The sequence below is a fragment of the Dromiciops gliroides genome, chromosome 2 (genome assembly GCF_019393635.1).
Source record: "Dromiciops gliroides isolate mDroGli1 chromosome 2, mDroGli1.pri, whole genome shotgun sequence".
Lineage (NCBI taxonomy): Eukaryota > Metazoa > Chordata > Mammalia > Microbiotheria > Microbiotheriidae > Dromiciops > Dromiciops gliroides.
Genome location: NC_057862.1, coordinates 360,503,553 through 360,526,253, shown reverse-complemented (window position 1 = coordinate 360,526,253; position 22,701 = coordinate 360,503,553). Strand labels below are relative to the sequence as shown.

The following is a 22,701-nucleotide window of genomic DNA, read 5'->3' as shown; positions in this document are numbered from 1 at the left end:
AGCCACCTAGGGCCCCTAGGCCGCTCATCTCACCCAGGATGCCCAGTCATTTCCCTGACCAAGGGCAGTCTTCAGAAGGAGAGGGTCATGGGGCAACTAGGTGGCACAGTGGATAGGGCACAGGCCCTGGAGTCAGGAGTACCTGAGTTCAAATCCGGTCTCAGACACTTAATACTTACTAGCTGTGTGACCCTGGGCAAGTCACTTAACCCCAATTGCCTCACTAAAAAAAAGAAAAGAAAAAAAAGGAGAGGGGCAAAAAGATGGAGAGGGAAGGGCTGCTATTCTGGGAAGAGAGGTAGGCAAGGATAGGAGGTCGGAGCTCAAAAGGGCCTGAGAGGTCATCTAGTCTAACCACCCCACCCCCGCCCCAGTTTAGAAATCCCTGCTACAAAATCTCAGACAGGGAGTCACCTAGCTTCTGGCTGAAGACCTTCAGTGACAGGGAATTCACTACCTCCCCCAAACCAATTATTCCATAGCTGGACTGTGCCCCCACCTGTCCCCATTTGACCCCCACACTCTTAGAAGATCCTTCCTTCTACTGAACTAAAATCTGCCTCTCTGAGACTTTGTCCTATCTCTCCTAGTACTGCCTTCTGGAACCAAGTGGGACAAGTCTAGATGGTGTAGTGCCTGAAATGTTTGACCTGGAGTAAGGAAGACCTGAGTTTTAAGATACTTACTAGCTGCGTGACCCTGGGCAAGTCACTTAAACACTTTGCCTCAGTTTCCTCACTGTAAAATAGGAATGATAATAATATCACCTACCTCCCCAGGTTGTTGTGAAGATCAAATGAGATAATATTTGTAAAGTACTCAGCACAGTGCCTGACATATAGTTGGTGGCTAATAAATGCTTGTTCCCCTCTTCTCCCTTTCAGAAAGGGATCATAGAATCAAAGATTTAGAACTAAAAGGAACTTTTAAAGGCCACTGAGTTTTACCCCTCCCCCCCTTTTTTTTAACATATAAGAAAATTCAGGCAGAGGCAAGTTGTGACCTGACCAGAGTCACATAGCTGATGAGTGTCTGAAGTAGGATTTGAACCTAGGTCTTCATGACTTGAAGTCCAGGCTGCTTCATAATACCCATTATGGCTCTTCTCTTCTCTAGACTAACCCTCCCCATCTTTCTCTCTCTCTCTCTCTCTCTCTCTCTCTCTCTCTCTCTCTCTGGGTGGGGCAATGAGGGTTAAGTGACTTGCCCAAGGTCACACAGCTAGTAAGTGTCAAGTGTCTGAGGCCAGATTTGAACTCAGGTCCTCCTGAATCCAGGGCCAGTGCTTTATCCACTGTGCCACCTAACTGTGCCCCACCCCTCCCCATCTTCCTAATTGAGCCTTGTGTGGTATCAAGTTCCATTCAATTCACTTTGATCAATGCCATGTGTAGGCCATGTGCCAGGCATTCAACTAGGTGCTGGGCATACAAACACAAAACTGAGAAATGGTTCCTGCCCTCCTGAGGGATACAACCTGAAAACATAAGTCAATGAAGGGTAACTTAAGAACGAAGGGAGCTGGGGCAGCTAGGTGGCGCAGTGGATAGAGTACCAGCCCTGGAGTCAGAAGTACCTGAGTTCAAATCCGGCCTCAGACACTTCACACTTACTAGCTGTGTGACCCTGGGCAAGTCACTTAACCCCAATTGCCTCACTAAAAAAAAAAAAAAGAAAAGAAAAAGAAAGAAGGGAGCCTCTGCTCAAGCCTGGAATGGATCCCTCCCTCTTTCCCATCTCTTCCTGCTGAAATGAAATCTTTCACTGCCCACCTCAGGTGCCACTTCCTCCAGGAAGCCTTCCATGGTCTCTCCTCTTAGTTCAAAGTGACCCTTCCCTCTCCATATCTCTCAGGTTTTTCTATTTGACCTTCAATTCATTTAATTGTATTGTAATGGAAAGACTGTGGGACTCATAGATGAGAAAACTGGCTTCTAATCCTAACTCCAACACTTACTTGCTAGTTACATTACCTTGAGCAAGTCTCTGGCCCTCATTTTTCTCATGTATAAAACAAGCTTAACAATATCTGTCCTCCCATCTCTCAAAGATGTCGTCAAGAAAGCATTTTGTTGGGCAGCTAGGTGGCTCAGTGGATAGAGCATTGGCCCTGGATTCAGGAGTACCTGAGTTCAAATCTGGCCTCAGACACTTGACACTTACTAGCTGTGTGACCCTGGGCAAGTCACTTAACCCCCATTGCCTCACAAAAAAAAAAAAAAGAAAGCATTTTGTTGATTCGATGATTCAATTAAATTCAAAAGTATTTATTAAAGTGTTTTACTATGTGATAGAAATACAAAGACAAATACAAATTAGTCTCTGACCTCGAAGAGTATATATTCTAACTAGAAGCTCTACAGATATGAAAGCAATTAATCATGATGTCACTTACTCTATCATCATCTCTATTATACCCTTACTGACATATTTATAGGAGATAGGGAGGGGACCTGTGATTTCATTGGTACAGAGAACTCCCAAGTGAGGACATTCCTCCATCAATGCCAGTTGGTACCTTCTCTGCAGTTTATAGTATTAGAGCTCTGAGGAGGCTAAGTGCTTTATCAGGGGTCTCACAGCCAGGATGTCAGAGGTGGGGCTGGAACCCAGGTCTTCTTAGTCTTGAGGCTTGCTTTCTATCCACTACCATCCCCTGCCTCTCATTTATATACACATCTCCCCATTATTCTAAATGGGGAGCTCTCCAATATCAAAAACTATGTAGTTTTTCATCTTTGTACCCTTCCAGGCACCTTTAGAGCTCAGGAGACCATAGGATCATAGATTTTAGACCTGGAAAGGACCCTAGAGTTTATCAGATCCAACTCCCTCATTTTATAAATGAGGAAACTAAAGCTGAGGAAGGTGAAAGTGACTTTCTCAGGGTCATACAGCCGCTAAGCAGTAGGCAGGTCTTAAACTGAAGCCTCCTTGACTCCAGGTCCAGCGTTCTCTCTCTACTGAGCCCCCTCAGAGGTATTTAATTGAATCAAAGTGATCTGGCCAGTGTGGACAGTAGAATCACCTTCCTCACTCTGGACACTAGACTTCTGTTAGTTAATTCAGTCTTAGATCCCATTAGCTTTCGGGGTTGTCACTGCCCACATGATTCATATTGAACTCATCGTCATCCAAGACACACACCTGCCCCCAATCTTGTTTTCAAAGGAATTTTTTTCCAATGGGGTCTCCTTTACAGTGGCCAATATTCCCATGGGGAAGGGTATCAGGTTAATCATGTCTTCCCCTTTATTTCATTGCCCGCTGTACATTGGAATGTTTGTATGTGAGCATGTGAAAGAGAGAGACACACACAGACAGAGACAGAGAGACAGAGGCAGAGACAGAGAGAGCGAGCTTATGCGTTTGAATGAGCCTTTGATTTATATTTGTTTGCCCTCCTGGACTCAAGGCTACAGAGCTAAAAAGGACCTTAAGAGGCCCCTTAGTTTCACCCCCTCATTTTTCAAGTGAAGAAACTGGAGCCCAGAGAGGCTAAGTGACTTGTATCAGGTCACACAGGTCCTCTGCATCTTCTCCTGTGCCACAGTCTCTGTCCTGCCTTATCTGTCTGGAATCAAACGTGGGATCAGAGCAAGACTCCATTCATCCTTGGGAAGCTGAGTTCCCTTGAGCCCTGGCTACTTGGGGTGGGGAAGATGGTGTGTTTTACGATTATAGGCCCGGACCCAGGTGATCTGAGGGTCTCAGAGCGGGCGAGGCCAGTGATGTTGGGGGTTTTCAGGTGAAGAACAAGTTCAGTGGAGTCCAGGGGCTCTTACCTTCTGGTCCTTGGTCTCCACGGTGACTCTGCCTGCCTTGATCTCCTTGACCTCTGCCTCCAGATAGGCCTCCTGCTCATCCGGGACCCAGACCCATTTCTTCCCTGGAGGAGGGGAAATAAGAATGGCAGGACTGGGGAGGAGAGACCTCTCCTAGTTGATGTTCAGGAGCTTCTGGGAAGAGGGTGTGAGAAACTCAACAATTCTCACTGATCTTCCCACCTCGGAGACCTCCTATTATCCCCCCAATAGCACTGCCCCCCTAAACAATGGGCCTCTCTCAGGGCAGCTAAGTGGCGCAGTGGATAGAGCACCGGCCCTGGATTCAGGAGGACCTGAGTTCAAATCCAGCCTCAGACACTTAACACTTACTAGCTGTGTGACCCTGGGCAAGTCGCTTAACCCCAATTGCCTCACTAAAAAACAAACAAACAAACAAACAACAAAAAAAAAACAATGGGCCTCTCTCCACCCCCATCTCTGAGGCTCCTCATTTCCCTCCCCACCAGCCCTGACTGGTGTGAGACTTTCCTGTATACTCCAGGGGTACCTAGGTCCAGGGAAATTTGGATTCTGACCTCAGCTCAGCCACTAACTCACAGGACAAGTCCCCTTTGATAGTCATTTTACTCCCCTGAGAGCACAGAGAGACAAAGAGACAGGAGCACACACAGAGGCAACGTCCTCTCTCCTGGTTCCAGCTCACCGCCCTCACAGCCCCTGGGATTTGACTGGGGTGGCCTTCCCTAGCCATCTAGGGGCTAGGCAGATCTCAGCAGGGCCCTTGGCCCGCAGCCCCTTTGTCCTTGTGCTCACATCACTCTGCCCGAGTCTCCACCTTTGTGCAAACTGTTCTCTATGCCTGGAATGTCCTCCCTCCCCCACTCGGCTGGTTGGATTTCTACCCATCCTTTAAATGCAGCTTGCTCAAACACCAACTCTTCCCCTGACACCCTCAACCTTCCTCCCTTCTGATCGCTGCCGCTCCGTTTCCACGTCTCCCTAATGTGCTTATGTAGATTGGGTTTTATAATTCAGGATCTGTGAATGTGCTTTAGCCTCCTCGGTATTGTGAGCCTCATGTGGGCAGGAACCATACCTTAGCCAAACTTATCCCAAGGCCTAGCAGGGTTCTCTGCACACACACCCTCTAGGTGAGCTGAATAAATGTCTATTGATTTTACTATTGGGCAGCTACATCCTCCATTCCCCCCTCCCCCCACTCCTGGGATGAGAGGTGTGGGACTGGGAGTCAGAACCCCAGAGTCTGAATCTTGCCTCAGCTGGTTGCTACGTGAGCTTTCTCTGGGCCCGCTTGGCCTCAGTTTCCTTATTCATAAAATGGAAATAATAATAGCACCTACTACACAGGGATTATGAGGATAAAATGAAATAATATATGGAAAATACTTTGTCAATAAGGTACTATGTAAATGAGCTATTATTATAATAAGGACTATTATTATCGAGTTGAATTGAATGGAAGCATTGGCCTTGGCCTGTGCCACAGGCTCTACCCTCCCATGCCCTTGTGACTCCTGGTTCCCCATACTGGCATCCCACATCTGTGTCCCTACACCCCATGCCCACTCTCACCATCGCCTGGAATGGTGTGCACCTTCACCATCTCCTGGTAGCTCTTTCTCAGGTAGGCGGCAGCTTCCCCCAACTCGCTAAGGTCCATCATGGCTGCAGAGGAGGTGGTAGCAATGACTAGAAGTGAGGAACAGCAGGAGAATCCAGGTAGCCCTGCAGGGAGAAGACAGGCGAGAAGGAAGGGTTGGTGAGGAAGCACTGGGGCTGGCCGAGGGCAGGTTAGTGCGCATGAGCCCTGGCGTCCGGGCAAGGACAAGCCTTGGAGCTTCATGGCATTGTTCCTTCGGCCTCCTTCAGGTTAGAAGCCCAGCCAAAGGCCCTAAGTTAGGGGCAGATTAACTGCCCCGTCCTCCCTCCCCCTCCACACTCATACATAGACAACCTACCAACTTAGGACACAGCATCTCATGGGCAAACGCTTCCACACTCAGACCCACTCACAGAAAAAGTATATTTGCCCACTCAAACTCATCCCTGCGCACTGTCTCGTACCCCTACATACTCACAGACATAGTCAGATACACCCTCCCACAGACATACCTACAGAGCTACACACTCAAATGTAGCCAAGTGTGAATAGCTACACACATAGAGCCCCGTCACACTCAGCCCCAGCTCACACTCCCTCACCCTGTATCACCAACCTCAGCACCCGAAGTGAAGGCCTGGGGCAGCTCAGCCTCTTTTATCAGCCCTGTCAAGGTCAGCAGGGGAGCTATGTCAGCAATCCCCATGTGTCAGCGCAGGCCCAGCGACCCCCCCATCCTGGCCACAGGACACAAAAGGCAAATTCCCTTTTATCTCCATCCCAGCCAGCACCGCCCAGGGGCTATTTTTACCTCCTATTGTCAGGGGAACACAAAGACAGAGAGAGACACTGAGAGACTGAAATACAGAGACAGAGAGAGACACTGAGAGACTGAAATACAGAGACAGAAAGAGACACTAAGAAAATCAAATACAGAGATAGAGAGAGACACTGAGACTAAAATACAGAGATAGGAGACACTGAAAGACTGAAATACAGATACAGAAAGAGATACTGAGAGATTGAAATACAGAGATAGCGAGAGACACAGAGACTGAAACACAGAAGGGAGACACTGAGAGAATGAAATACAGAGACAGAGAGGGACACTGAGAGACAAGTACAGAGACAAATACAGAGATAGAGAAATACACAGAGAGCCTAAAATGCAGAAGGGAGACATTGAGAGACTGAAATACAGAGACAGAGAGGGACACTGAGAATGAAATACAGAGACAGAGACACTCAGAGACTGAAATAGAGAGAGAGATGCTGAGAAATTGATAATATAGAGATAGAGACACTGAGACCCCAAAATACAGAGACAGAGAGATACTAAGATACAGATAGACACTGAGAAACAAGTACAGAGACAGAGAGAGATATTGAGAGACTGAAATACAGAGACTGAGAAACATGGGGACAGAGACACCGAGAAAGAAACAGGGATAGAAACGTGGAGACAGAAAGAAATGGAAACAGAAACAGGCAGACATGGAGACAGTGCAACACAGAAAGAGTGAGACACAGAGACCAAGTTAGGGAGACAGAGACACGGCAAGGGGAGTGGGGTGCAGGGTGACATACACCCTGAGACACTACCATTGCAGAAACAGAGATGCAGAGACATGCAGGGAGAGGCAGTGCCTGAGAAAGCCAGGGCTACAGGGAGAAATGGGGATATCGGTGTCCCCAGAGCCTGCATAGCACTAGGAACCTTTCATGTGCTTAATAAATGTTTATGGATTTCCTGAGAAAGGGAAGCATAGAACTAGAGAACACTAGCATTTGTAGAGGCCTTAGAAATTATACAGTGCATCCCTTTCATTCCATACATGGGAAAACTGCAAGCTAGGGAAGGAAAGGAAGGGGACTAACTCAGAGTCACCCAGAACATCAATGGCAGAGCTGAGACAGAAAGAGAAACAGTAAGAGATGGAGACTGCCTGTCTCTTCTCCTAGTCCATTGGCCCCCTTCCTTTGCTCCCTCCTATCCTCCCTCCCTTCTGGAGAAGGCCCCACACAGAGACCTCTGGGTCAACTGGCAAGGCTACAAAGGAAACTGGACCCAGTGACTCAGGAATACAAAAAAACCCCAAGGTTTCATAGTGCCCAAATGAAATGAAATGAAAAAAATTTTAATTCAATTAAATTAAAAGCCCAAGTAAATTAATAGTTAGAAGTGACAAGATTTGGGGGCAGCTAGATAGCACAGTGGATAAAGCACCGGCCCTGGATTCAGGAGTACCTGAGTTCAAATCTGGCCTCAGACACTTGACACTTACTAGCTGTGTGACCCTGGGCAAGTCACTTAACCCCCATTGCCCCACACACACACAAAAAAAAAAAAAAAAGAAAAGAAGTGACAAGATTTTTTGTGGGGGGAGGGGTTCTGGATCTGTGATTTTATTAGTGTGGTGAACTCTGTGTGGCAACTCACTCCGTTGATACAGATTGCTACCTTCTTGGTAACTTAGGATCATAGAATTAAGAGCTAGAAGAAAACTGAGAGGTAATGTTTTAGTCCAACCTCTCCCTTTTACAAATGGAGAAACTAAGGCTCAGAAAGGTGGAATCATATGCTCAAAGACACTCAGGTAGTAATTTATAGTCTTAAAGAAATGTCTGAGGCATGGAGAGGTTAAATTACTTTTCTAGGGTCACAAACACAGAAGTAAGTAGCAGAACTAGAATTTCAACTCGGGTCCTCTGAGTCCAAAGCCATTGCTTACTCCACTGTGAATTTTTTTTTTAATTTTATTGTTATATTTTAGCTTTACATGATTTTTATTATTGAATTGATTCCCCGCCCCCTCCAGAGAGCCATCTCTATTTGAAAGGAAGAAAGGAAGGAAGGAAGGAAAAGGAGTAAAAACAGAATAGCAAAACTAACCAAGAGACTGATTAATACTGACAGTAGAAGACTTATATGAACTGATACAAAGTGAAGTGCACAGAATCAAGAGTACACAGTAGCAGCAATATTGTAATGGTAATCGACTGTGAAAGATTTAGCTACTCTGATGCAACAATCCAAGGCAATTTCCATAGGACCCATGATGAAAAATGCTATCCTCTTCCAGAGAGAGAACTGATGAACTCTGAGTACGGACTGAAAGTCTTTTTTCTTTTCTTTTCTTTTCTTTTCTTTTCTTTTCTTTTCTTTTCTTTTCTTTTCTTTTCTTTTCTTTTCTTTTCTTTTCTTTTCTTTTCTTTTCTTTTCTTTTTTGTGGGGCAATGAGGGTTAAGTGACTTGCCCAGGGTCACACAGCTAGTAAGTGTCAAGTGTCTGAGGCCAGATTTGAAGTCAGGTACTCCTAAATCCAGGGCTAGTGCTTTATCCCCTGAAAGTCTTTTTTTCTGCAACATGGTTAATATGGAAATATGTTTTGAATGACTTCATATGTATAATTGATATGTTTCTTGCTTTCTCATTGGGTGGGAGAAGGACTACAGGAAAGGAGAGAATTCAGAACTCAAAAAAAATGTAAGTGAAGTTTAAAATAAATAGATAAGAAGTATTAACAACATCTCATGAGCAAACACTTCCACATTCAGACCCACTCACAGAGAAAGTATATTTGCCCACTCAAACTCATCCCTGCTCACTGTCTTGTACCCCTACACACTCACAGACATAGTCAGATACACCCTCCCACAGACATACCTACAGAGCTACACACTCACATGTAGCCAAGTATTTCCATTTATGAATAAGGAAACTGAGGCCAAGTAGGCTTAAGTGCCCAGAGAAAGCTCATGTAGCAACCAGCTGAGGCAAGATTCAGACTCTGGTGTTCTGACTCCCAGTCCCACACCTCTCAACCCGGGAGTGGGGGGAGGGGGAAATGGAGGATGTAGCTGCCCAATAGTAAAATCAATAGACATTTATTCAGCTCACCTAGAGGGTGTGTGTGCAGAGAACTCTGCTAGGCCTTGGGATAAATTTGGCTAAGGTGTGGTTCCTGCCAGCATGAGATTAACAACAACAACAAAAAGACTGACAGAATAAGTGGTGTTCCACACCCCCAACTCTGCAAGAAAGGGAGGGGATGAGGGCAGCTAGGTGGCACAGTGGATAAAGCACCAGCCCTGGATTCAGGAGGACCTGAGTTCAAATCCAGCCTCAGATACTTGACACTTACTAGCTGTGTGACCCTGGGCAAGTCGCTTAACCCCCAGTGCCCCACAAAAAATAACAATAATAATAAAAATAATTTTTAAAAAACTTGTTTAAAAAAAAAAGAAAGGGAGGGAGGGAGGTGATTTTTTCTTATTTTTTTCTCTGGGAGCCAAGCTTGGACATTATTATTACACAGAGTTCAATTTTTGATTTATTGTTCTTTCCATTCATATAGCTGCAGTCACTATATATTCTGTTTTCCTGGTTCTACTTCATTTATATCAATCCACATGAGTCTTCCCATGCTTATCTAAATTCTTCATATTTGTCATTCTTATGCATGATATATTCTTATTACAATTCATGTACCATAATTTGTTTAGCCTGTCTCTAATCAGTGGGTAACTATCTAGTTTCTAGTCTTTAATGTCACAAAAAGTGCTGCTGATTAATGTTTTGTTGTATATGGAATCTGTCCTTTCATCTCGCAGTTCTCCTAGGGGTAAATGCCTACCATATTCTTCTGGAGCCATCGTCCTATCTTGCTATTCATCTCCTTCTGCCCCCAGATCCCAAGTTTAGTCCCCTCTTGAACCCCCACACAACCTTTCCTAAAGAGAATGAAATCTTTATCTGCCTGGGTCCCTGCTTCATCCCTCAGCCTCAATGGGAAAGAATTGCTATCCTAAAAGTCACCTAAATTCTAATGTAGAAAATACCTTCTGGGCTGCTGTGCCAGGGCAGGAGTGGAGCCCAACCCCACTGTCATGCTGACACAGATTCAGTCCCAGGCAGGCCGAGCCAGAGAAAGAGACCCCTGGAGCCTCTGAATGAGCTGCAGTGCCAGTGTCATCTGGAACTAAGCTCACGGTCTGGTGAGAGGGCTGAGCGATTGGCTGGGGGGGGAGATTACAGGGGTTTCTGCTGGTGCTGAGGTGGAACTAGGGTGTTTCACTCCTGCTGGGAACCTGGAAGGAGACTTGAGTGGCAGTGGCCCAGGTGGGGGAGGGGCAAGGCTCCTCAGAGCTAACAACCACAGCACACAAAGTTTTGCTGCTTGGTTAATTAGCAAGTTGACCTGGGGTTCTCTACGGGCCAGAGAACAAGCCAGACAAGTGAAGAACCTGCCCCTCCTTAAATTGTACCACCTTAGACCCCCTGAATCTTGGGAGAGTACATCCTGGAAGCAGTGCCCCACTTTAAGAAGGAGTTAAAAGTCAAGTAAAAGACAGGCAAGATGAACAGACAGAGAAAGATGCAGACCATAGAAAGTTTCTGTAGTGACAAGGAACATCAAGGCGCACCCACAGAAGACGATAGTGACATCAGGGCTCCTACAACCAAAGCTTCCAAGAAAAATACAAATTCATTTCAGGCATAGAAACACTCAAAAAGGACTTTGAAGATAAAGTAAGAGAGGTAGAGGGAAAAGTAAGAGATGTAGAGGAAAAAATGGAAGAGAAAATGAAAGTGCTGAAGGAGGGGTCATGAAAAAAAAGTCAACAGCTTGAAAATATCTTCTGAATTCTTCCCCACAGAAATTTCCTGATTGATTTCTTTTCCTGCTAGGTTTTGCATGGGGACTATCTTACTCAATTCCCTTGAGCTGAAATTCTATCTGTTACACCTTCAGCATTTCCTCTCCCCTTTCTTCTCCATTCTTCTCCTAAAAGCTTCCAATCTTTAAACTTTCTCTCAAATTCCACTTCCAGGTCTTCTTGTTCTAAATCTAGCATTCTTTCCAATATACCACCCAGACTCTTAAGCTCTCAATCTTGGATTTAAGCAAGTAACTCAAAGAGAAAGGTGAGCTGGGACTGAAATCCCCTAGAGGAGATAATTAACAATGAATGTATCAACAAACAAAAATATTAACAATCACCAAGCATTTATTTAGTGCCTACTAAGTGCTAGGCAATACAAGGCTCTGAGGAAACAAAGACAAAAATAAAATAGTTCCTGCCTTCAAGAAGCTCATGTTCTTTACTTTTTTTTTTCAGGGCAATAAGGGTTAGTAGCTAGTAAGTCTCAAGTGTCTGAGGCCAGATTTGAACTCAGGTCCTCCTGAATCCAGGGCTGGTGCTTTATCCACTGTACCACCTAGCTACCTCCAAGAAGCTCATATTTTATTAGGGGAGTCAACATGGAAACATACAAGTATGTTCAAAACATATGTGAAGAAGACCAGAGTGAGTAAAGATGATGACAACCTTAAGACTGGAGAAGTGAAAACAGAGAAAAGTTCTGATGAAGGGAGGGAGTGGGAAGAGTAAGCCATATAGTAGCCTGGATAGCTATAACTATGCTCATGCCTCTGTCTCTCCATCCATCTCTATACCCATTCATTCACCTATCTATGAGTTCACTTGTCCATTTATCCATTGGGCCACCTATCCATTTACTCATCCTATCCTTTTACCTGTTCATTCATTCTTCTGTCCATATATTTGTTCATCCATTCAATTCAATTCAACAAACATTTATTTAGTGTTTAAATATGGTAGGCACTGAGAATACAAAGGGAAATGAAAAATAGTCCCTGTCCTCAATTAACTTACATTCTACAGGGAAAGAAGGGAGAGATGAATTCATTGGGTGCATAGATAAGCTCAAGATAATTTGAAGATGGAGGCAACATTAATAGGAAAAGGATTCATATAGAAGATGGTCCCAGAACTGAGCCTTAAATGAAACCAGGGATTCTGAGGTGAAGAAGGAATGCATGAAGGTTGGATGGGGGGAAGAGGAAAAGGAGAGTCCTTTATAAAGTCAAAAGAGAGAACACCAAAGTTGAAGAATGGCAAGTAGGCTCATCACACAGATTGAAAATGAGTTCAGGGCAGCTAGGTGGTGCAGTGGATAAAGCACTGGCCTTGGATTCAGGAGGACCTGAGTTCAAATCTGTCCTCAGACACTTGACACTTAACTAGCTGTGTGACCCTGGGCAAGTCACTTAACCCTCATTGCTCTGCCCGCCCCCCCCCCAAAAAGGGACTGAAAATGAGTTCAAGGAATAGCAAATAAGCCAGTTTGGGATCAAAGTGCATGACAGGGAGTAATGTGAAATAAATCTAGAAAGGTAGGTTAGAACAAGATTGTGAGGGCCTTTAAATGTCTAACTGAGGAGTTGTATTTCAATTCTAGAGGCAGTAAAGAACCCCAATGGTTCTGGAGCAATGGAGTTGTGACAAAAATTATCTGAGGATAAGTACAGCTGCCAACTATACAACTAACAAGGCAGAAATTTAAAAAAACAACTAGTTTATTATGTTCCGAGCATAGACTCATTGTATACAATGGTATACTTATTGTATACAAAAATCATTAAGCCCCAAGCGCAGTTTTAGCAACTTTATATAGAATAAGCGGGATGGGTACGATGGAATTTCATTGAGTTAATAAGGGAAGATGATGATTTGCAGACCATAGAACAGATGGCAGAAGGGTCAAGATTTGTATCAAACAGGAAACTAACTGATAAGCACTGGAGCTCCAGTCTAGCTACTTATGTTGCCCATTCATCTTATGGAAATGGAAGTTGGGGCAGCAAGGTGGCACAGTGGATAAAGCACCGGCCCTGGATTCAGGAGGACCTGAGTTCAAACCTGGCCTCAGATACTTGACACTTGACACTAGCTGTGTGGGCAAGTCACTTAACCCCCCATTGCCCCACAAAGAAAGGGGGGGAAAAAGAAAAGGAAATGGAAGTTAAGAAAGTTAAGCCAGAAATTTTCTTATCATAGTGTGATTGATTCAGATTTGTGGTTTAGGAAGATAATTCAAATCATTCATCATCCATCCATAAAGTAATATCAATTCATCTTTCATCTATCCATTAATTCATCCACTTACTTATCCATCCACTTATTCACCCATTCCACAAAATTATTGAGCATTAACTACAAAGTCCAGAAAAAGAAGAGAAAATATTGAGGGTATAGTATAGCTATGTGGCACAGTGGATAGAACTGGCTCTGAAGTTGGGAGAACCTGAGTTCAAATGTGACCTCAGACTCTCACTATCTGTGTGACCCTGGGCAAGTCACTTAACTCCAATTGCCTTAAACATCTGGGACCATCTTCAATCATCCTGATTTCATATGTATGCATGTATGTATGTATATGTATGTATGTATACATATACACACCTATATATGTATATGTGTGTGAACATAGGCAATTCATATAGCCTCTTTAATCCTCAGTTTCCTTATCTGTAAAATGGGGATAATAATAATACCCACCACATAGAATTGTGAGAATAAAATGAGATTATATATGTGTATATATATATAAAGTGTTATATAAATGGTAGCTATAATTTTAAAATAATGAGGGTTAAAAAATTCCGAGTTTCCTCCCTTATCTGCCCCCACCCCAAACCTTCCCCTCTTCCTAACTCTCTTATTACTACCATCCCTCCCATCACCCAGATTTGAACTTAAGTCTCATCCTCAACTCCTCATCCTCTTTCACCATCCATATCCAATCTATTGTCAAATCCCATCATTTCTAACCTCACATCATTTTTTATATATTTTTCCTTCTCTCCTTGGACACTGCTACCACTCTGGTGCTGGCACTCATCACCTCATGCCTGGACTATTGCAGTAGCCTGCTGGTTCATCTTCCTACCTTAAGTGTATTCCCACTGCAGTCCATTCTTCACTCAGCTGTGAAATTGATCTTCCTAAAGTACAGGTCTAACAAGGATACCCATGTTACCCTCCCTCCTCTATTCAGAATTGGAAGCTGGAGTTTCAGGGCTGAGAGACTAGAAGTTCATATCTGGATGTTCAGGGTTAGAGGTTGGGTTCTTAAGACTAAAGTATCAAAAATGGGGGTCCAGGGGCAGCTAGGTGGCACAGTGGATAGAACACCGGCTCTGGAGTCAGGAGTACCTGAGTTTAAATCTGGCCTCAGACACTTGACACTTACTAGCTGTGTGACCCTGGGCAAGTCACTTAATCCCAATAGCCTCACCAAAAAAAAAAAAAAGAGATGAGAATACCTTAAAAAAATGGGGGTCCAGATGCTGGCTACTAGAGGGTCTACAGTTAGGAGCTAGAGGCTGATGTCTGGAGACCCGGACACTTGGGGATGGGTAGATGCTAAAAGAAGTCAAGGCCAGGGGCAGCTAGGTGGCGCAGTGGATAAAGTGCAGGCCCTGGATTCAGGAGTACCTGAGTTCAAATCCAGCCTCAGACACTTGACACTTACTAGCTGTGTGACCCTGGGCAAGTCACTTAACCCCCATTGTCCCGCAAAAAAAAAATAAATAAATAAGTCAAGGCCAAAGACTTCATTGGCACTGGGGACTGGAGACTCAGAGCTGAAGAGACTGAAATTTGAGTGGGTGGAGACTTGGGCTGGGCTTTGGGTTAGCACCTCTCCTTTGAAGGGAGTTGGGTTGAGAGCTAGAGTCAGGGCTAAGGGCTTGGGGGCTGAGACTAGAGAAGCAAGAACGGACCTGGAGGCAGAGTGCTGATGGCTGCTATCCCCCAACACTTTCCTATCAGCAGTTGCTGGGAGAGATATTGCTCATGGAGCCCTCAGTCACTAATTATCAAGGCAGCTGCTGAGCTGGGAGCTATTTTGGGGAAATTGGGCCCCACTGGATGGAAAGACGAGAGACTGGGGGCTTGAGGTGACTGGGGGGGAGGGGCAGGGAAACCCAACCTTAGCCCAAATTCCATCTGAGCCTAGATCTTGTCTTATTTGGACAATTAGAAAACAGGTTGTAATTGGGAATCAAACCATGCCCCTAGACTCCCAGGATGAGAAGAGAACTTCCAGGAAGACTGAAGTAGGCAGGAAAGGTTTCCTGATAAACTTTGAAAGACTTCAGAATTCTGATCAATGCACTGACCAATAACAACTCCAGAAGACTGAGATAGTGGGACCATGGATGCAGAAGTAGACCTACATTTCAGACATGACCAATATGTCAATTTGATTTTTGACTATACTTATTTGTTATTAAGGGAGGACTACTGTGGGAATATTGGGAAACAGAGAAGTGAGAGAGATAAAAAAAGATAAAAGAATGTTAACTAAATAATACTTGCTAATATGTACATAGTACTTTGAGTTTTACAAAAATCTCTTTCTCTATGTGTGTGTGTGTGTACACACAGACACACACACATATGTATAAAATCTTATTGGATCATCACAAAAACCATGTAGGTGCTTATGTCATCCCCATTATGCAGAGGAGAAAAGTGAGGCAACTTACCCAGGTCAGAGAGCTAGTAAGTATGTATATGAAGCAGGATTCAAACTTAGGTCTTCCCAACTCTAAGTTATCTATAAAATGGGGATGATATTAGATCCAGTTTCTAGTTCTCCTTAACCATCTACACACACACAAACACATTTCCACTCTTATTACTTTATATAGATTTTGTTCTGATCATTGATTAATTGTGTACATGTTTCCTCATCTGTAAAATGAGCTGGAGAAGGAAATGGCAAACCACTCCAGTGTCTTTGCCAAGAAAATCCCAAATGGGGTCACGATGAGTCAGACATGACTGAAATGACTGAATGACAACAACAAAGATTTAGCAAAGTGATAAAGAAAATGTTAATATAGCAAATTAAACTTAAAAGTATGTCCTTTGGGACCCATGGTGAAAAGTGCCCTTCACCTCCAGAGAGAAAACCGATGAACTCTGAATGCAGACTGAAGCAAACTTTTTTTCACTTTCTTTATGTTTCTTGCTTTTATTATTTTGTTTTTCAACAGAGCTAATGTGGAAATATGTTCTGCATGACTTCACATGTATAATTGATATCATATTGCTTGCCTTCTTAATAGGTGGAGAAGGGATGGGAGGAAGGGAGAGAATTTGGAAACAAATTTCTAGAAATTAATTTTTAAAATAAATGAAAGGGGACAGCTAGGTGACACAGTGGATAAAGCACCAGTCCTGGATTCAGGAGGACCTGAGTTAAAATCTGGCCTCAGACAGACACTTACTAGCTGTGTGACCCTGGGCAAGTCACTTAACCCTCATTGCCCCACAAAAAAAAAAATAAATGAAAAGGAAAAGAGGATAAAAAAGGTATGTCCTTTGTACCTTCCCCACCGGCCTCCCAAGAGCCGGTTGTTAAACATGTTCTAGCACACCCTTGCCTAATAGGTACCTCAGAGGCCATCTAGAATAAAGTTGGAGAGATGTGGCTGAATGCCTACAACTCACTCAGGGGAGTGGGAAGTGCAAAGAAGAAATAAGACTTCTCCATCTCTAAACTTCTAGAGCTTAAAATCTAATGGAGATAAATCATAGACACAAATAATTATACTACACAGTGATATGTTTTCAAGGTCCCCTGAAAAGTACAAATCAATCTAGATGTTTGGAGCCAGAAAGGATCATAACTACCTGAAAAGACTAAGGAAGACTTTCTCGGGGGAGAGGCATCCTCAAAGAGAATTGAGGAGGGGATATTGTTATTCCAGGTATAGGATGTGGCATGAACCAAAGCATGGGAGGAGGGAGAGCTTGGGTTATTTGGAAAACGAATCCAGTTTGACTGGACCAAAGGATGTATAGAGAAGTAGTGGTAAATAAGGAAGGACTGACAGGTGTCCCTATCTTCACTCTCTCCTCTCTCTAGTCCATCTTTCTTTCTTTCTTTTTTTTAGTGAGGCAATTGGGGTTAAGTGACTTGCCCAAGGTCACACAGCTAGTAAGTGTTAAGTGTCTGAGGCCGGATTTGAACTCAGGTACTCCTGACTCCAGGGCCGGTGCTCTATCCACTATGCCATCTAGCTGCCCTGTAGTTCATCTTTCTTACTACTGCCAGAAATGACTTTCAGATACAGAGATTCCATTCAGCTGCTCAAAAATGTCCCATAGTTTCCTATTATCTTCTTTGTAGAGTCGATTTTTTTTCAATTGAGAAAAACCTATTTTCTGTCCCTTTGACTCCTCCCATTTAAAAAAAAACAGAGAAAAAACAAAACCCTTGTAACAAATATATATAGTCAAGCAAAACAAAGTCCCATGATGGCCATGACCCCCAAAACATGTGCTATTTTGCATCTTAAGTTAATCAAGGAGGTGGGTAGCATTTCATCATTGGTCTTCTGGAATTGTGGTTAGTCATTGTGTTGATCAGAAATTTTAAATCTTTCAAAGTTGTTCGTCTTTACAATGTTGTACTGTTTTACTGTTTAGTGAAATGTATTTCTGTATCCAATTATGTGTACATATTCTTAATATCTTTGAATAGTTCAGATGAGAGTGTTATTCAAGTGTCATTTGCTCCCCCCACATCCCCTTCTTATTTGTATAGATACATACTTGCATACAGGCCTCATACCCCTCAGTGAGTTAGAGGGATGTCTACTCCAAGTATGTGAAGACTTCCCCCATTGGAGTGGGTGGATGAGAATAACTTGTTCCATTGGCCATGAAGACAGCTGAAGCAAGCACTGTGGAGTGCTTAGAGCTTGGTCAGACATCAAAGACACCAAGCTCATCCACTGCATGGCCATTGCCAGTTGTCCTGACTTTTGTCTTACCACTGTACTTTGATGACTCTGGAAAAGAGAGTGAGGCTTATGACTTTGTGCAACTCTGCCTCACTTAAATCTAATTCATCCACAAGTCAAGACATCACCCCATGATGTCTTTAGTTGTTTTAGAAAATGGACAAACAACAATTTGCATACCCCAAATATAAGAGAGAATTTCCCCTAACCTTCCTTTACTTCCCCCCCACACCCAGTATATTCCTCCTCCCTTCCCTTTCTATTCTTCTTTTAAGATCATCAAGATATAACAGAACCGGGGCAGCTAGGTAGCGCAGTGGATAGAGCACTGGCCCTGGAGTCAGGAGGACCTGAATTCAAATCCGGCCTCAGACACTTAACACTAGCTGTGTGACCCTAGGCAAGTCACTTAATCCCAATTGCCTCACAAAAAAAAAAAGATATAACAGAACCACCCCAAGCCTTCTGTCCAGTTAGACTCTTGCTATGATCTCTGATTATGATGCGGTTCAGAGGGGACACACGATAGAATGTAATATTATCTCTCCTTATTAGAATGTAAACAATGTATCTTTGTTTAGTCTCTTATGATTGTTTACTCATGTTTAATTTATATTTTTCTTTACTCCTATGTTTGTACTTCAAAGTTTCTATTCAGCTTTGGTCTTTTCATCAGAAATGCTTGGAAGTCCTCTATTTCATTAAAGATCTATTTTTTTCTCTTGAAACATTACGCTCAGTTTTGCTGGTAAATTATTCTTGGTTGTAAACCTATATATCCTTTGCCTTCTGGATTATCATATTCTAAGATCTCTTCTCCTTTTATAGTGATGGCCACTAAATCTGATGTGATTCTGGCAGTGACTCCTTGGTACTTGAATTCTTTCTTTCTGGCTGCTTTTAGTATTTTTGTTTTGACCTGGAAATTGTGGATTTTGCCTCTAATATTCCTGGGATCTTCCATTTGGGAATTTCGTTTAGGAGGTGAATAGTAGATTCTTTATCTATACATTTTGTCCTTTGATTCTAGGAAATCTAGGTAGTTTTCTTTTAAGATTTCTTGAAATATGATGCCTAAGATCTATTTTTTAGTCATGGCTTTTGGGTAGTCCAATGATGGTTATCTCTCCTCAATCTATTTCCCAGGTCAAGCATTCTTGCTATGAGATACCTTGCATTTTCTTCTATTTTCTTCTGTCTTTTGACTTTACTTCAATATTTCTTTTTTCTCATGAAATCATTAACTTCTGTTTGGTCTATTCTAATTTTCAGAGTTTTTTGCTTGGGCAAGGCTTTCTATTTCTTGTTCCAACCTGTTAATTCCCTTTTCCATTCTTTCTTCCATGGCTCTTATTTCTTTTCCAATTTTTTCCTCGTCTTCTCATTTCACTTATAAAAAACATTTTACTCTCTTTAAAACTTACCTTTTTTGAGGCTTTGATTACAGATGTTTTAGGGTCATTCTCTTCTTTGGGACACATTCTCTTGTATCTTGAGCATCTCTGTCCCTCTGGTCACTTCTTATGGTGGGATTCTTTTTTTTGCTCATTCTTCTGGCCTACTTCCTAACTTTGGCTCTGCACACTTCCTTTTTTTTAGCATCTTTTGAGCCACTTTATTCTTTTTTTGGATGTTATTTTTTCATAAAAGCATTTTATTATTTTCCAGTTACATGTAGAGATAGTTTTCAACATTTGTTTTTATAAGATTTCTAGTTTCAAATTTTTCTCCCTCCCTCCCTTCCCTCCAACCTCCCCAAGACAGGAAGAAATCTGATATAGGTTATATACGTACAATCACATTAAACATATTTCTGCATTAGTGAAAGAAAAATTAGAGCAAAAAGGAAAAACCTCAAAAAACAAAAACAAAATAGAAATAGAAATAGTATGGTTCAATCTGCATCTAGATTCCATAGTTCTTTTTTTCTGTATTTGGAGAGCATTTTCCATCATAAGTCCTTTGGAACTATCTTGAACCATTGTATTGCTGAGAAGAGTCAAGTCTATCACAGTTGTTCAACACACAATGTTGTTGATACTGTGTACAATGTTCTCCTTGTTCTGCTCATCTCACTCAGCATCAGTTCATGTAAGTCCACCTGCTTATCGTTTCTTACAGCATAATAGTATTCCATTACATTCATATGCCATGATGTGTTCAGCCATTCCCCAATTGATGGGCATCCCTTCAATTGCCAATTCCTTGCCACCACAAAAAGAGCAGCTATAAATATTTTTGTACATGTGGGTCCTTTTCCCTTTTTTATGATCTGGGTCAAAGGGTATGCACAGCTTTATAGCCCTTTGGGCATAGTTCCAAATTGCTCTCCAGAATGGTTGGATAAGTCCACTGCTCCACCAACAATTATGCACACTTCTAATGAGAATGTCTAGGTTGGTTCTGCTGCTGTTTTCTTGGGGTATTGAATAATGTATTACTCCAAAATTTCATACAGAGCTCAGGCTAGTGCCTGCAAATTTTCAGTGCTCCTAAAGTGGTATAATCTAAGGCAAAGTCTGATTGCTACCTCCCTGATTTGAGTTCTGCAAGTTCCTGACATCGTTTTGAGTCTAAGAAATACATCTGTGAGTTTACCCTATTTGGAGTTCCAGGATCTGCTACTGAACTCAACTGTTATCAGTCAGCTGGAAATCACCCAGAACTGGGTAGTGAATGATGGATTTGCCAGTTGGCACCTGTTCCTGTACCCTCCACAAACTTAGGTCCCTCTATTCTGTATCTGGGATCTCTTCTTGCCTTGATGGAAAGGATCTCCTGTAGGAGAGAACTCTATAGGGCACACTTCCGGCCGACCTTATTTTTGGTGACTCAAGACCTCTCTGTCTATCTCCCAATGCTGACCTGAGCTGGAAAAAATTACTTATGATTTTTTTCTTGGATTTCTTGATAAAGATTCATTATAGTTCATTTTCTGGATGTGTTTAGGGAGGAGAACTCATTGTACTTCTTCCTGTTATCCCAGGATCTTGGCTCTGCCTCTGTCTTCATAGGCTTTTCTGAAATCATCTTTTTCATCATTTTTTGTGACATAGTAATATTGCACTGCATTCATATGCCAAAATCTGTTCATCCATTCCCCAATTGATGGGCACCCTTCCCTATTTTCTTCTGTAAGGTTTAAACTCTTTATTCTCCTTCCCCAAGTTGGCCTCACCCTCCCTTTCCAGACTTCTCTCATATTTTCTGTCTAATAATGCAATAGTGAACTCTCTAATCAAAATAGGCAACTCTGATCCCTGAGCATACTCCACACTCTGCCACCTCTGTGTGGCTCATCATAATCTCACTTGTCTTTTCTAATATATTCCCTCCTCCCCTTTGCCAGTGGACTTCTATCCCAGACTGCAAAACCAGAGATTCAGTTGTCACCTACTACCTCCAGGAGTCTTCTCTGATTCTCCTTTGTCAGTGATGACCTTTCCCTTCCACACCTCACATAGCCCTTTGTTTTTTCCTCTCTGGTGAGAGAGAACATAAGGCTAATCAGTTTGTACTGATTTAGGCACTGGGGAGTCATGGAAGATTTCTGAGCAAGGAGACTGACATACCTAGGTATGATGAAGATTACTCTTGGCAGGGTATAAAGAATGGCTTGGATGCTTATACTGGGTAGAAAAGCTCATCGATATACACTTAAAGTGGGTAGTCATTGCTGCAAACAGTTGTCAAAATATGGTAGTCCCTGGGACAGCTAGGTGGCACAGTGGCTAGAGCACTGGCCCTGGATTCAGGAGGACCTGAGTTCAAAGCCGGCCTCAGACACTTAATACTTACTAGCTGTGTGACCCTGGGCAAGTCACTTAACCCCCATTGCCTCTCAAAAAAAAAGAAAAGAAAGAAAGAAGGAAAAATATGGTGGTCCCAAGAAAATAAATGTTTGTATAAATTGCAGAGAACTCTGTGGGGCCAAATGGTGTCACATTAGAAATGAGATAATCAGTATGGGAAAAAATGCTCAGAATCCTGGCTCATGTTTTTAAATGCCTCAGTTTTTTTTAAAGTAAAAGAAATCAGCTTGACTTATTCCTAGATTTGTAATGAACTACACTGACACAGACCTCTGAACGTTCCCTGGCACTGGTTTTAAACGTTTTGTAAATCGGAAGCACCTGTTGAAATGGGTAAAATGTAAAAGTTTGTAATTTTCTGAGCAGGTTTTCTTGAATAGCATTGTCTTTAAAAAGCCAGATCATTTCTCCAAGGTTGAAAGTATTTTACGTTTGCTAATTCAAAAATCAAAATTTTTGCAGAGCTATCGTTGTCATGCTGAAATAAATAGAATGTGTAGTTTTTTAAAATGCCTTACCAGCTGATAAAATTTTACATTTGTAAAATTACTGTAATATATTGTACTGGTACAAAAGAGAGTTTTAAAACTCCCCAGAAAGGAAAGGTTTGTGGGGGGGGGAGAGACTTTTGTTGTAAGGGATGATTCTCTGGAAAGCAGAAGGGATGCATTGGGAAATGTAGTGGATGTAGCAATGACATTTTTAAAGAGTGGAATGGAAGAAGAGAGACTAGAAGCAGGAAGGCTATTTCCATTGTGCAGACAAAGCCAGATAAAGACCTTAATGAGGGTAGGGGTGGGCTGGTCTCAGGGTGAGAGCTGGACAGAGAACAGAGGCAGGTTCTAGTCATG

At 42.7% G+C, this 22,701-nt stretch overlaps 1 protein-coding gene across 1 annotated transcript in view; it reads right to left on the bottom strand.

The window, feature by feature from the left end:
- Nucleotides 1-5,517, bottom strand: part of MYH7B (myosin heavy chain 7B) — a 43,919-nt gene extending 38,402 nt beyond the window's left edge. The window contains exons 1-2 of the mRNA XM_043984475.1: nt 5,382-5,517; nt 3,786-3,889 (exon numbers count right to left, since the gene is read on the bottom strand). Of these exons, the coding sequence (XP_043840410.1) occupies nt 3,786-3,889; nt 5,382-5,472 (195 nt within the window). The 5' untranslated portion in view covers nt 5,473-5,517. The remainder of the gene's footprint in view (nt 1-3,785; nt 3,890-5,381) is intronic.
- Nucleotides 5,518-22,701: the final 17,184 nt, after the last annotated feature.